This window comes from Dermatophagoides pteronyssinus, unplaced genomic scaffold (genome assembly GCF_027571235.1).
Source record: "Dermatophagoides pteronyssinus isolate colony J.1.1.1.1 unplaced genomic scaffold, Derpt_VIB-CSIC_2022.12 sq0007, whole genome shotgun sequence".
Lineage (NCBI taxonomy): Eukaryota > Metazoa > Arthropoda > Arachnida > Sarcoptiformes > Pyroglyphidae > Dermatophagoides > Dermatophagoides pteronyssinus.
Window position 1 is genome coordinate 1,209,012 of NW_027461531.1, and position 13,798 is coordinate 1,222,809.

A 13,798-nucleotide genomic window follows, 5' to 3' on the forward strand; every position below is an offset into this window, starting at 1 on the left:
AATATGTGTATAAAAAAATTTATTCATTTTAATATAACAAATTGATTAGAAAAAAATTCATTTCAAAAAAAAAAATTAACAATTTTTAATCGATTGATTTAAAGTGAATTGTTGGATATTGATTGGCAGGATTTTCCACACGAATAACATTGCCTCCACCGTAAACAAAGGGCTGTGATCTAAAAGATGGATCATTATTTCTAATCGATTTGATGTTTGATAATTTTGATTGAATGTTGACTATTGGCGTTATATTCATAGTGTTATTATAATCACTATAGATGGGTGGAAAAACTCCATCCATAACTCTTGATTGTGATGTTGGTGGCCGTGGTGGTGGTGGGATTGGTAATGATGTATGATGTTCAATTTGTTTATCAATAAATTCATCATGAACATTGTTCGATCGATTATGATGATGACGATGTTGGTTGTATCTATCGGTCTTTCGTAATTTTCTAACGATGCAAAAAAAAACAATACTTAAAATACTTGAAATTATTTCATTGATTTCACATTACCGTTTGAATAACAACATGATGATGGCACAAATAATTACTAAAGTAGAAATAATTAATATAATTTTGCAGACAGTTTGAAAAAAATCTCCTACATTCCCATACAATGAAATGCCAAGTTTTCATATTAAAATCTTAAATTAAAATTATATTTTTATAAATACCGGAAAAATTGAATGTCGATGAGATACATTCAGATATGTTGACCATAGGTATATTATAATTGGATAAGTACAATATACAGGAATTATTTGTATTGGTAATCTCATCGATCAGGCTGCTATTGTTTAATGAATCGGTTTTTTCATTCGAATCATTATGGATTGAAAATTCGTTTAGTTGAACAACGAGAATTTTTTCTGTCGAACTTGTTGGTACCTCCAAATTTTGCTGAACATTCGAATCCAAATTCCAATCAGGTAATTCTATTTCAACTTTCATCGTTAAATTAGTCTGTCCAGGAACTGGAAAATTTTTTTTAAAAATTATAATGTTGTTATAAATAATCCATAAATTATGACAATTACCAGTCGAACATGGCGTATCAATTAATAAAGGACATGCGCATATATATCCATGTGATCGAAAAAGACAAAGATGACTACATTGTCCATTTTGTTGGGCACACGGATTCGAATGTGGTATGTTTGGATCATCAGGATTTTCTTCCCAATAAAAATCTATTTTCTGTCTTGATTCCGAAACAGCTCTAATCTGTCTAATATTTTCAATATTATCGCTAATTAATTCATAATTGAAACCAGTCCAACGGTTTGCCCTTTCGACAACCTTATGATAAAGATCCGACCAATAGATGTAGTCACCTAATACTGTAATACTGAATGGTAATGTCAATCCAGAAGCAATTATGATTCGTCGTTGAGTACCATCGACGGCAGCCGTTTCGATTCGTTTCAACACTTCATCACTCCAATAAATACGAGGCATTCTATCATGATTTTCAATACCATCATCAACAGCCAATCCATTAACCAATCCAATATTTGAATCAATCAATTTGATTCGAGAACTACCATCTAAAAAAGCTTTTTTTGTGATAAAATAAATAAATAAAATAATAATAATAATAATAATAATAATAATAATAATAATAATAATAATAATGGAAACACAATTTGTATAGTATCAATCAAACCTCTTTCAATTTTTTGATTATTGCCACCATTGATCCAAAAAATAAAACCTGAATTAGGCATCACTTCAAGACATTTTGGCTCATCTAAATCAAGATCGATCAATATTTTTCGTGAAGAACCATCAATTCTTGCCACTTCGATTATATGTCGTTCTTGATCGCTCCAATAAATATTATCAGCAATCCAATCAACAGCAATGCTGGTTATTTTTTTAATATCACTATTGATAATAGTTATTATTTTCAATGAACTTGCTTCAGCCAATTGGCTTAGATTTTTTCCCGATACAATTTTCAATGATCGTATCTCATTAATGTTTGTGTCAACATAAAAAATTTGTCCATAACGATAATGAAAATCAAATGTTACCACATCAATTAGGTTATTGATTGGCAAATAAATATCGATCCAGTCTTCTACATCTAATGACAGTCGTCTAATATTATTTTCACAGGCAATCAATATTTGTTCGCTTATTTCTGTATACCACATTAAAAAAAAACATGAATTTAGCAAAAACGAAAAGTAAATTCTTAACATACAAATTACCTGATTTACAAGTTGTCAAATCATCCAACAAAACAACACCCGAAGGACAGTGACAAGAATAACCAGGATCACTATTTAAAAGGCACAAATGTGAACAAGTATTATTTTCACGACATATTGTTTTCATGTGATGATTATTGAAAAGTATCGATAAATCCGGAACCTTGTTTACGGCAACAATATCAACCAGATTGTTTAATGATTTTGAAACCATCTCCATTTTCGAATTCGTTTGTACAATTACATATGATTCATGATCCGAACTTAAATATAGTCGATTAACCGATTTTGTTTGCCAATCAGTCCAATAAACATAATCATCCATGATGGTAATACCGTATGGTGAAGGCAAATCTTTGATTAAGATACCCCGATTACTGCCATTCAAATCTACAATTTCGATCGTATGAGTTTTCGAATCTGTCCAAATGATTCGACCATTTTTGGTAAAAGTAATTCCATTCGGCCAGCCAAGATTTTCATTCACAATTAGAGCTCGCCGTTTTCCGTCCATGTCAGCACGTTCGATTCGTACTTGTGATCCCCAATCTGCCCAAACCATATGACCACTTTTACTATTGAGAGCGATAGCACGAGGAGAATCAAGATCTTTACTCAGCAAAACTTTTCGAAACGTTCCATCTAAATTAGCCACTTCGATTCGTTTTCGTCCGGCATCAGTCCAATAAATTTTATTACCAACATTATCGATAGCCAGACCATTAACGCCGCTTAGACCATAATTGAGTATTTTTTGAATTTCTCCACCCAGAATATTCGATTTATAAATGACATTTTCATTAGTATCCGACCAGTAAACCGTATTGGATTGAAAATGGACATCTAAAACAAAAGCGTTTAATAGTCTTTGATTGAGTGGTAGTCGAACGTCAAAACGATATTCTGTATCAAGGGATATACGTTTAATATCGTTACGTGTCGTCATTATTAGATATTTTTGCATATCTGATGCACAAGTAGTGTTATCGGACAATAACCGTATTCCGATGGGACAAAGACATTTATAGCCAAGCTGTTCGGTCGACAAAACACATAAATGTGAACATTTAGATCTATGGCAGATATTTCGAATCGAGCTACGATAATCTTCTCTTGAGCTAGTATGATTGTATTGAAATATTATCAGATCCATTAGATTGTCAAGATTTTCGGACACAATGCTACTCATACGTCCAGTGATTTTATTTGCCTGTTGTATATTACGAAAATATAGATCTGACCAATAAACTAAATCATCTTTTATAGCTACAGCGAAAGGTTGACGAATATTCGGTGGATACAGAGCACGTCGTTCGGATCCATCTAAATATGTTGAACAGAATATTTTATAATGAAATGACTATAATTTTTCAATCAATTTGATAACCTAAAACTCACCATAGAAAGAATATTCAATCCGAGATTTACTAGAATCTGTCCAATAAAGACGCTTACTGATAAAATCAATGGCCAATCCATGCGGTCTTGTTAGATTTGTCGAATGAATCTTCATACGAAACGAACCGTCCATTCCGGATCGTTCAATATTTGCTGTGTGATTATTCCATTGAGACCAAAACATTAGAGAAGTTTGTGGGTCTAAAACAATATCCCGAGGCTGGTCTAATGATCGCCAAATAACAAGTGAACGAAATGAGCCATCGGTTCTTGACACTTCGATCACATTACGTCCAGTGTCAACCCAATAAATATTTTTTGTTATCCAATCATAAGCAATTCCTGAAGGCGCTTCCAGTGAAGAACTAATAATGACTTGTTGGTGTTGGCCATTCCAATAAGCACTACTGATAGATTTATTAAGTAGATCGGCCCAAAATATGGTTGATGTTGACCAATCATAATCCATGGAAACAACAAAAGAGATACGAAGAATAGGGAGAACATAATCCAGATTAAAATCTTCATACGAATTATTTTGTTCAGTCATTAATTTACGCTTCGAAAGATTTATAGCTCGAATTTCATTTCGACGTGTAAACAACAACAATGAATCGGAATCTTTCTTGCATTTTTTGGTGTTCTGATCTTTGAAACTGAATCCAAATGGACAAAGGCAACTATAAGAATTATTGTTAGGCAAACAAATGTCTGAACAAGCATGTGATTGGCAAATATTGAATTCGATATCAGGCTGTCGTAATGGATGAAATACTTTGACATTAATATTCATTCGGTCATTAGTGGAATTGTCATGGCTTGTCTCTATCTTTGTTATAAGCTTTCCACTCAGTTTGTTGACAATATTAATTTTGGTTGATTTAAGACCAGTCCAATAAAGATTATCTTCAAATATGGTCAATGAAATAGGATATTGCACTTCATCATGCACTATCGTATAACGATTGTAACCATCCAAATTTGAACATTCAATCAAATTTTGTCTGATATCTATCCAATAAAGTTTGTTGGCTGGATAATCAATCGTAAGGCCAGTAGGGTTCATGAGCAAAGCACTTATAATAATTTGTCTGGCTGAACCATCCATAAAGGAACTTTCAATACGTACCGGTTGGCCCCAATCACTCCAATAGATGGCTTTCTTATCAGGATTTATGACAATCGATTTCGGTATTTCGACCGAATGAGCAAACATTACTTTACGATTTGAGCCATCCAAATTGCAGTATTCGATTCTTGAAGTACCAGAATCGGTCCAATAAATTCTATCATTGATCCAATCAACGGCAATACTATTCGGTTCAACAATGCCAATTTCTATTATGGGTTTAATATTATTTAGCATGATTGGCAATAATGGTAAAGGCAGCTGGTGATTGAAGGAAGAATAATTTGAAGCAATAAGATCTTTTGGATTGATCTCAACAGAGGCACTAAAAATTTTTCTCGATTTTTTACTAGTCCAAAAATAAAGATTTTTCTTATAGTGATAATCGTTGTGAATAAGTTCTGAACTCAATGAATCTATAGACGTTAAGTCTATCGATTCCATTTCAGAATGAAGTTTATTTAATGATAATGGCGCATAATTATTGACTAGGATTGTTGAATCTAGAATTAAAGCTCTTTTTTAAATAAATGATTGAACGAATTCACATAAAAAAATATGATTGATGAGAATGTATAAGTCGGCTTAGAAACATGTTTTGCATACCTCAAGTTAGTAAAATCGGCGACAAGCAATGTAGGCTCAGGCGCTTGAATTGCTTTACATCGTCGTTTATCGACCCGCAGTCGATATCCATTGGCACATGAACATTGGAATCCTGGAACAGAATTTTCACATTTTTGTGAACACAATTGTATGTTTGGCAGTGTCAACGCTTGATTACGATGATGTTGTTGATGATGATGATGATCAGTGAAGCGAAAATTGACATAATGTTCTAAATAATCGGCTCGAAGGCTACCGACAAAACATTCATCAATGTCAATACATGATCGTCCATCACTAGCTTTACGATAGCCTTCTTTACAGGCACAATAATGTCCGGTAGTGGTTGCAACACAAATATGTTGACATGGAAAGCCACTTTCACGACAAGCCATCATGTTTGCAATGCACGTCGAATTGGTATCTTCATCCGAACCATCCGGACAATTTGGAGCACCATCACAGACACTAGTTAAACTAATGCATGTTCCATCACGGCAACGGAAATTACCACTGGTGCATTCTAAATTATCTAAACATTCTTCTTCATCACTATTATCATAACAGTCTCTATCGCCATCACAACGAAGATTATCTTGAATACATTGGCCAGATCGACAACGGAATTCTTGTTTTGTACATGATTGACTTGCTATATAAATTTTATTAATATTGAATACAAAACAAAAAGCAAAAATTTAATCTATTATCTTTGCATTATCCAAAAACAAATACTAATGATTAAATAATACATACGACAATTAGATTCATCAGAAAAATCTTCACAATCAAAATCACCATCACAACGCCAATCCTGATGTATACATTGTCCATTATTGCATAGAAATTCGGTAACACGGCACTTAAAATGGCCATCTGTAATCGAAAAAAAATTGATGAAAACATAACAAAACGGAATTAGCATCATCCATTCCACTGGTTTAATTGTTTGTCAGCAAGTGTTTGTGTTTACACAATTAAGGAAATTTAATTTAGTCGATGTGAAAATGAATTTATTTTCTATCCCATTGAATGTTTGAATTAGAAAAACTGAATGTAGCTATACCACAAAATGGAAAAGATATTTTTTTCGATTATTTTCATTATGTAATCTACATTTTGCATCCTTCGACAAGAATCACTGATTCATGATTATATAAAATAGAATCGAATAATGATAGTCGTTTATGTTAGTTTCAATCATCATCATTTTTTATATTTCTTGTTTTTTTTGAACTATTTGGAATTTGTTTTTTTCAATTCGCAATCATCAATACACCACACACACACACAAATAAATATTGATTGCTGTCCAATAATATGGATAGGAATTGATTAGAGTTGGAACAACAACAACAACCAAAAAGGTTCAGACGCTAATAGCTTTAATTTTTCTCTGGAGAACAATCATCATATCGGCAAATATTAGAAAATGAGGGTGATAATAGAGTAATAGAGTTGAACTAGGAATATTATTTTTTTAGAAAACTAAGAATCTAAGAGCTTGTTGTTTTGTTTGTTTTGATTTGGATGAAACAAACTGCCAATAACAGAAATTTTTTTCCATTATATACCTATTCAAGTTTATTGATTAATAATTGATTAATTTTTTTTTCTTGCTATCGTTTTATTTTGTTCAATTTCAAATACACACATACACAAAGATAAACAACAAATATCAAATGATTCTTATTGATGTCTAATAATGACACAAATGGATAGAAAGAAAAAAAAAGACGACATAATAATAATAATAATAATGATAAATTTTAGTTTTCCGCAAGCGAAAAAATAAAAATAAAATTTGACATTAACTTCCGGCTAAATGATTTTCGATTTTATTGTGTGTGTGTGTGTGTGTGTGTTATTTTCGATTATTTACATTTACTTACCACAATTTTTTTCATCCGACCAATCACCACAATCATTATCATTGTCACAATGATATAGTTCGGAAATGCAAAGACCATTATGGCACATGAATTGTCCTGTAGGACATTTGGCTAAATGAACGCCAACAAAACCAATATCTTGTGTTTTATTATTATATTTTTCATTTAATATTGTTGTCGATGATACATATGTATTATCAATGATAATATTTGACATAGATTGTGTTATAATACCATGATGGCAATCGAATTCATCAGACATATCGATACAATCGGTTACATTATTACATTGATGAGTGATTGGAATACAATGACCAGATTGACAACGAAATTCGTCCGGTGAGCAAGCTAAAAGAATTTTGTTTATGACATCCATATTCAATTTTTCTTTAGATGTTTTATTTGTATTAATATAAAATGTTTACATACGATCAATGCATCGTTCATCACTTTGATCACCACAATCATCATAATGATCACAAAGCCATTCACTTGGTATACATCGTCCATTATCGCAACGTGTTTCGTTCTCAATATCACATTCTCGAGCCATACAATCGATTTCATCCGAATTATCACCTATAGTAATTATTTTAATATATTTTTTTTTAAAAATAACATTAACTTATCACATACCACAGTCATCGAATTGATTGCAGAATAATTCTTTGCTGATACATTTTGATATGGTTAAACAACTAAATTCTGTGATTGATGAACAATTTGGTTTCACTATTATTAAAGATAAAATGAACAACAATTAATTAATTCTAATAATAATTTATAGTGAAAATTGTTATTTTTTCAAATCTCAGTAAAAAATTTGTTCCAATCGATTGATTCGTATTGAATATTCAGCATTTATTATAGAATGTTTCAAATAGAAAAATAAATAATTTATCAGAATATTTTTTGTTTTTGTTTTTGTTTTCATTCAAATAATTAGATCTAATCTCATTTAATGTTTATATATAATTCAAATCACGTTTTTCATATTCTTTTGAATATTATCAAATATTCCAGTAATGAATAAATGAATGAAAATTCAATGATTCAAATAAAATAACAAAATGTTGATGACAAATATTAGAATTTTCAGATTCTTGTTTCAGAATGACATTATTTATTTTTTTTAATACTATATTTTTTGTTTTGTTTCTGGTTTATTAAAGAATGATTGGAGAAGAAAAAGAAGACGAAAAAAAATCTATTTTTATTATCATCATTATCATTATCGTTATTGTTATTGTCGAACGAACAAATCATTCATTACAATGCATAAAAGTAGAATTTTTTTTTCTATTTTCGTTTTGATCTTGTTTCTGGAACGCATACTTGGAGTGAACGAGAAAAGATTAAAAAATATCAGTCTGTTGTTACGATGATTTTTAATATGATGAAAAAATATGGAGCACATCATTGTGTGTTGAAACATGATCAAATCACTGTTTGGAACAAAGACGAACAAGACAGTGGAAAACAGAGCAAGGAATAACAACAACAGCAACAAAAAGTTAGTTTCATGAATTTGTTGTCATTTGTTTTCGTTTGAAAGTTTTTATCGTTTTATTTTTTTCTACATCGTCATTGCAATGTTATTAATTACTTTGGCAAGATCATCATCACCAACCGAAAAAAGAAAATAAAAACAAAACACGATAATCATCATCATAGGCTTAAACTAAAACAATATAATTCAATATGAATATAGAATAAAATATGGAAATAAAAGGGGAATAGTGATGAATTTCATCACGACAATTTATTTTAATGATAATTTTGTTGTTATTATTAAACATTATACATGATTGTGTTAATTGTCAATGAATATGATACAGAATAAAATTTTCTATGTATTTTTATAAGTTGATGATAATGATGATGAAAATAAGATTGTTTTGGATTTCAGCTCACGTTTCAACAAAATGGGACAAACAAACAAAACAAAAACAGGAAAAAAATCATACAAACACCAAAGTATACTAATGTGTTTATTCTTATGTTCTGATGTTCGTGTTCAATAACATCGTCATTCTTTTTCATTTTTTTCACTCTCTCTAGTATGATGTTTAAAGTAATAAGAATTAGAATAAGTGGATATAAAAAACTAAAAGAATATTTTGTTCAAGAAGTAAAAAAATTTCAATGATAATGAATGGAACAAAAAAAAATTTCTCCATTTATTTTGATACGTTAAAATACTAAATGTTTTTCTTTTTTCAATGAAAAAAAATCCTTTGATATTCATTTTTCATCTGTTTCATGTGAAAAAAAAATAAATGCGGAAGAATTTTTGAAAATGACAAGTGTGTATGTGAAGTAGGATGAAAAAAAATTTGAATAAATTACATTAATTTGTTCATTTGATAATCGATGATTATAATTAACAAACAAGCATGATAATGAATTTGATCATATTCTGGATAGATTTTGTTTTTCTTTTTGTTTTCCAAATTTTCATTACATTAGACATGTAGACATAACACACACACAGACAATTCCAAATTTACTTTTTAATTAATTTTTTTCTTTTGCCTACTGGTTTAATGATTTTAATGTTTAATTATTTGACCAGTTTTTGTTTGAAAAAAAGATTGTATATAAAAAACGGAAATTTCAAAAAAAAAGGTTTTCAGTATTTAATGATCATGAATAAATAATATAAATAACTAATGTATAATGTTTTATACATGGTTTAATTCAATTGAAATGTATATGTTTTCTGCAAAACAAATTCATACAATTCATAATCACTGTTGATTATGATGATTAAAGAGTTGGAAAAAAAGGATTTCTTGTTTTTATGATTCAAAAAAAAGTATGCGAAAAAAAACAAACAATTATGGTTGTTCCATTTATGATTGTAAACATTTGAAAATAATGAATCTCAAATATTTTCATTCATTTATTCATTAAATGATATTTTGTTGTTGTTGTTGTTTCTTTTTTTTGATTACAAAGATCGATTAAATTCATTTATTCAGTGCCAAAAGATTGTTTTTTTTTTTGTCAAATTTTTAACCATCTAATCGTATTTATAATCTATTGTTATATAGTATCTGTTTTCTTTCCTTTTTTTGCATCAAATTTTTATGTTTGGATATGTGTCAAACATGATAACACCAACAACAAATTACTTTTATTCTATTTTTTTCATTATTCTTCTTCTTCTTCTTTCACACATACGCTCACTCATTCTTGGGTATTCTTCATATGAAGCAAAAAAAAAAAAACAAATATCGATTTTAATCGGCGATTAGATTGGCATTTTGCACTGATATTTTTTTCATAATAAAGAAATTACACAACACATAGAGACAGACAGAAACATACCATCAATGTTTGATGTTATGTAGATTGTATTTTTTCTTTTTCTTTTTTTTTTTGGTAAAAAGTAATTGCTATTTTTTTTATTTTGTAAAAGTAAATGCCTGATTCTTGTTCATGATTACCAAAAAAAATACAGACATTGCTAAATTGCTATTGATCATGATTCTTTTTTTTTTTGCTTTTGACCGACAAAATTCTCATTTTATTATATGAGATACAAAATGATGAAATAAACTAAAGAAAATATCAACATCAGTAAAAGTTTATTTTTATAAAATGTCAATTTGTTGAATTCAAAATATCTTGAAAGAAAAACATGTTTTGAATTTAGTTTGAATAAAATAAAATGAACAAATAAACAAACAACAACAACAAAAATCAACGGATATTATTAATGTTGAAACATTCAATATTATATTAGGATCTTGTACAATCTATAATAATATATTGATAGTCAATTCTGAAGGTTTTATTTCATCTTTCTTTATTTTGTTTTGACTGCAAACACATTTCTTTTCCTTTTTTTTGTTACGAATCTTCATCTCTCTCTCTCACTTTCTAATATCCTGAATTCAAATATGATTATTGTTTTGATAAGGAGAAAAAAATTACGTTTACACATACCGCATCCAATTTCATCGGACGAATCCGGACAATCAGGTTCACCATCACATTGCCAACTCAGCGGAATACATGTACAATTTGTTGAAAATGTTGTTGATGATGATGGTGTTGAAATGGAATGCCTTCGTTGTTTGTCGATGATTGTCGTTTTATTATTCGTTTCATTCTTATTCTCATCATTAGTAGATTGTTTCACCTTATTATCATTATTATTGTTGTTGTTGTTTGAATAAAAAGAATTAACAATTTTCAAAATTTTTTTCTCATTATAAAATAAATTGTTTTACCATATTGTTTAACGGATGAAATGATGAATGCAATTGTCTTGAATCTTGAAATGAATTTTCATTTTGATGATCATCATATTGAACATCGTCGTCATCATTATTATTATTGGAAATTTTATCAATTTTTAGTTCATTATGATCAATGTTACTAATATTTTTATACAATGTTTCATTTTTCATCGATAATAAATACGATGAAGTAATTATTGTGCTTCCACAAGCAAAAGTATCCGATCCACAAAGGCTACAAAGATGATTATTATTACCAATATTATTGATACCAATAATGTTTCTTCGAACATGACCAACCGAATCTTCATTATCTAGAAAATTCAATAAATAAAAGACAATATGACAAATGAAAATAATTAAATAAATGGATCAGATTTTTTTACACGATGAACAGTTGTGTTTCGGTAGATCTATTTATCTTTTGGAAAAAAATTTCATGCAAAAAATCAAAAATTTTGTACATGAAATGAATGAAATTTCCAAGTTCAATATAATAGAAAAATTGATGGCTATAGAATTTTCATTCTTGCAACTCCAAAAACAGTAATAAAAATGAATTTATACAATCACGAAACACAGGAATGAGAAAATAATCGATTTTATTTAGCTATTTGGATTAATAGTGACCACAAATATCATAGGTTTTTTTTGCCAGGACCACAAAAAAACATATCGAAACAAGATCTTAATTCAACAACATTATCTCGATATATAAACAACGACAACAACAACCGAAAAAAAATCGATGTTGAACAGAATTTTAATTCAACAACCAAAACCAAAAACGAAAAGAATATTTTCACGCTATTTCTGCTGTCAAGGAAAAATATGATGACATTCAATGTATGTTTGTATGTATGTTCCGAAAAAAAACATTGATGAAAAAGAAAATATTGACAAAAATCTCCTGCGGTTTCCCTATCTCTTTTTCTCAGTTTGTTTGTGTGTGTGTGTATTGAATTCTCAATTCAACAATCATATGGGAATGAGAATTTTTTTTTTCTCGTATCATTTTTATATGTTTTGTATTTAAAAGGGATAAAGAGGGGTTTAAATTATTATCATCATAATAATCATTATTTTTTTTGCTGTTGTCGTTGTTGAGATTTACAACAAAAAAAAAGAATAATGATGAAGAGTTTTTTTATATAATAAAATTTCTTTATCATTATTCTTTAAATAATGTTTTTTTTCATTTGATTATCATTATATTAAACTGTTCTTCATTTTTTGTTGAATAATTTAAACAAATTTCATAATAATGTTTAAAAATGATGTATGATATACTCATCATTTGTAAAGTGGATAAAATCAAATGGATATGAATTTTTGTCATTTGAATTTTTTTTTTTTGGTTATCAAAACATCTTTGACAATCTCAGTTTGAATGATTTTTGTTCAAGATATTCATTATATGATTGTCGTTGTCAAAAATCGTTATTTTTATTATTAATTTATCAAATTTAAAATGACATAACAAACCTGAACATGTTATTAAAGTGATCAGATTGATCAAAATAATAATAAATATCCATAATAATGATAATGATGTTGATGTAAATTTTGTTGAAAATGATGACTGCAACTTCCGGTCATCTGTTATCGTTTTTTTCGTTGTCGATTTGATCTTTGGTTTTTGTGGTTGATGTTGAACAACATTTTTTGTTGATAAAATCATATAGTTACATTTTTGTTGCTGTTGTTGTTGATGATATTGTTGCCAAACAGTTTCGATGATGGTTACTTTTTTCATTATTTTATCATCATATTTATTCTTAGCCTATAAAAACATTTATTTTTTGTAAACAAAATTGATTTAACTTTTTTTCCAATTTTTTTCTCTTTATCGTTTCATTTATTTGGTATCATTATTCAAATATCAACGGAATTATTGGTCATTTATTTATTCAATAAATTCATGAATGAAAAAAAAGAAGAAAAAAACATTGATTCAATATCATATATGACAACAATCAATTTTTCATTGACGATACACAACACAACACTATAGTTAAATGTCCACATTATTCACAATTTTTTTCACCCAAAACTATTACACACCATGAAATGATACAAATATTTGGGTTGGAAAATTGAAAACTTTTGATATGATTTTTTTTTGTGCAAGTGTTTCCAGTCTGTCCAATGTCAATAGGTTTTTAATATCCGAATATTTGCTGTCGGTTTTTTCTTTTTTATGTTTTATATTTTTATATCAGGCGCAAACATAACCAATATATAATGGTATAGGTGAAGACAGTGAAGCAAAAAAAAAAAAATAAATGAATAAAAATGG

The 13,798-nt window shown here is 28.7% G+C and overlaps 1 protein-coding gene across 1 annotated transcript; it reads right to left on the minus strand.

Annotated features, from left to right (window-relative positions):
* Nucleotides 1-2: 2 nt before the first annotated feature.
* LOC113799637 (low-density lipoprotein receptor-related protein 4-like) lies at nt 3-13,798 on the minus strand. The gene is made up of 15 exons (XM_075820550.1): nt 12,985-13,798; nt 11,491-11,813; nt 11,204-11,399; nt 7,886-7,981; nt 7,679-7,828; nt 7,250-7,597; nt 6,114-6,233; nt 5,358-6,009; nt 3,623-5,268; nt 2,225-3,547; nt 1,675-2,154; nt 1,046-1,564; nt 683-982; nt 522-609; nt 3-458 (listed from the first exon to the last, which is right to left on the minus strand). Exons 1-15 carry the CDS (start codon nt 13,253-13,255, stop codon nt 86-88), a joined length of 6,885 nt encoding a protein of 2,294 aa, XP_075676665.1. The 5' UTR covers nt 13,256-13,798; the 3' UTR covers nt 3-85.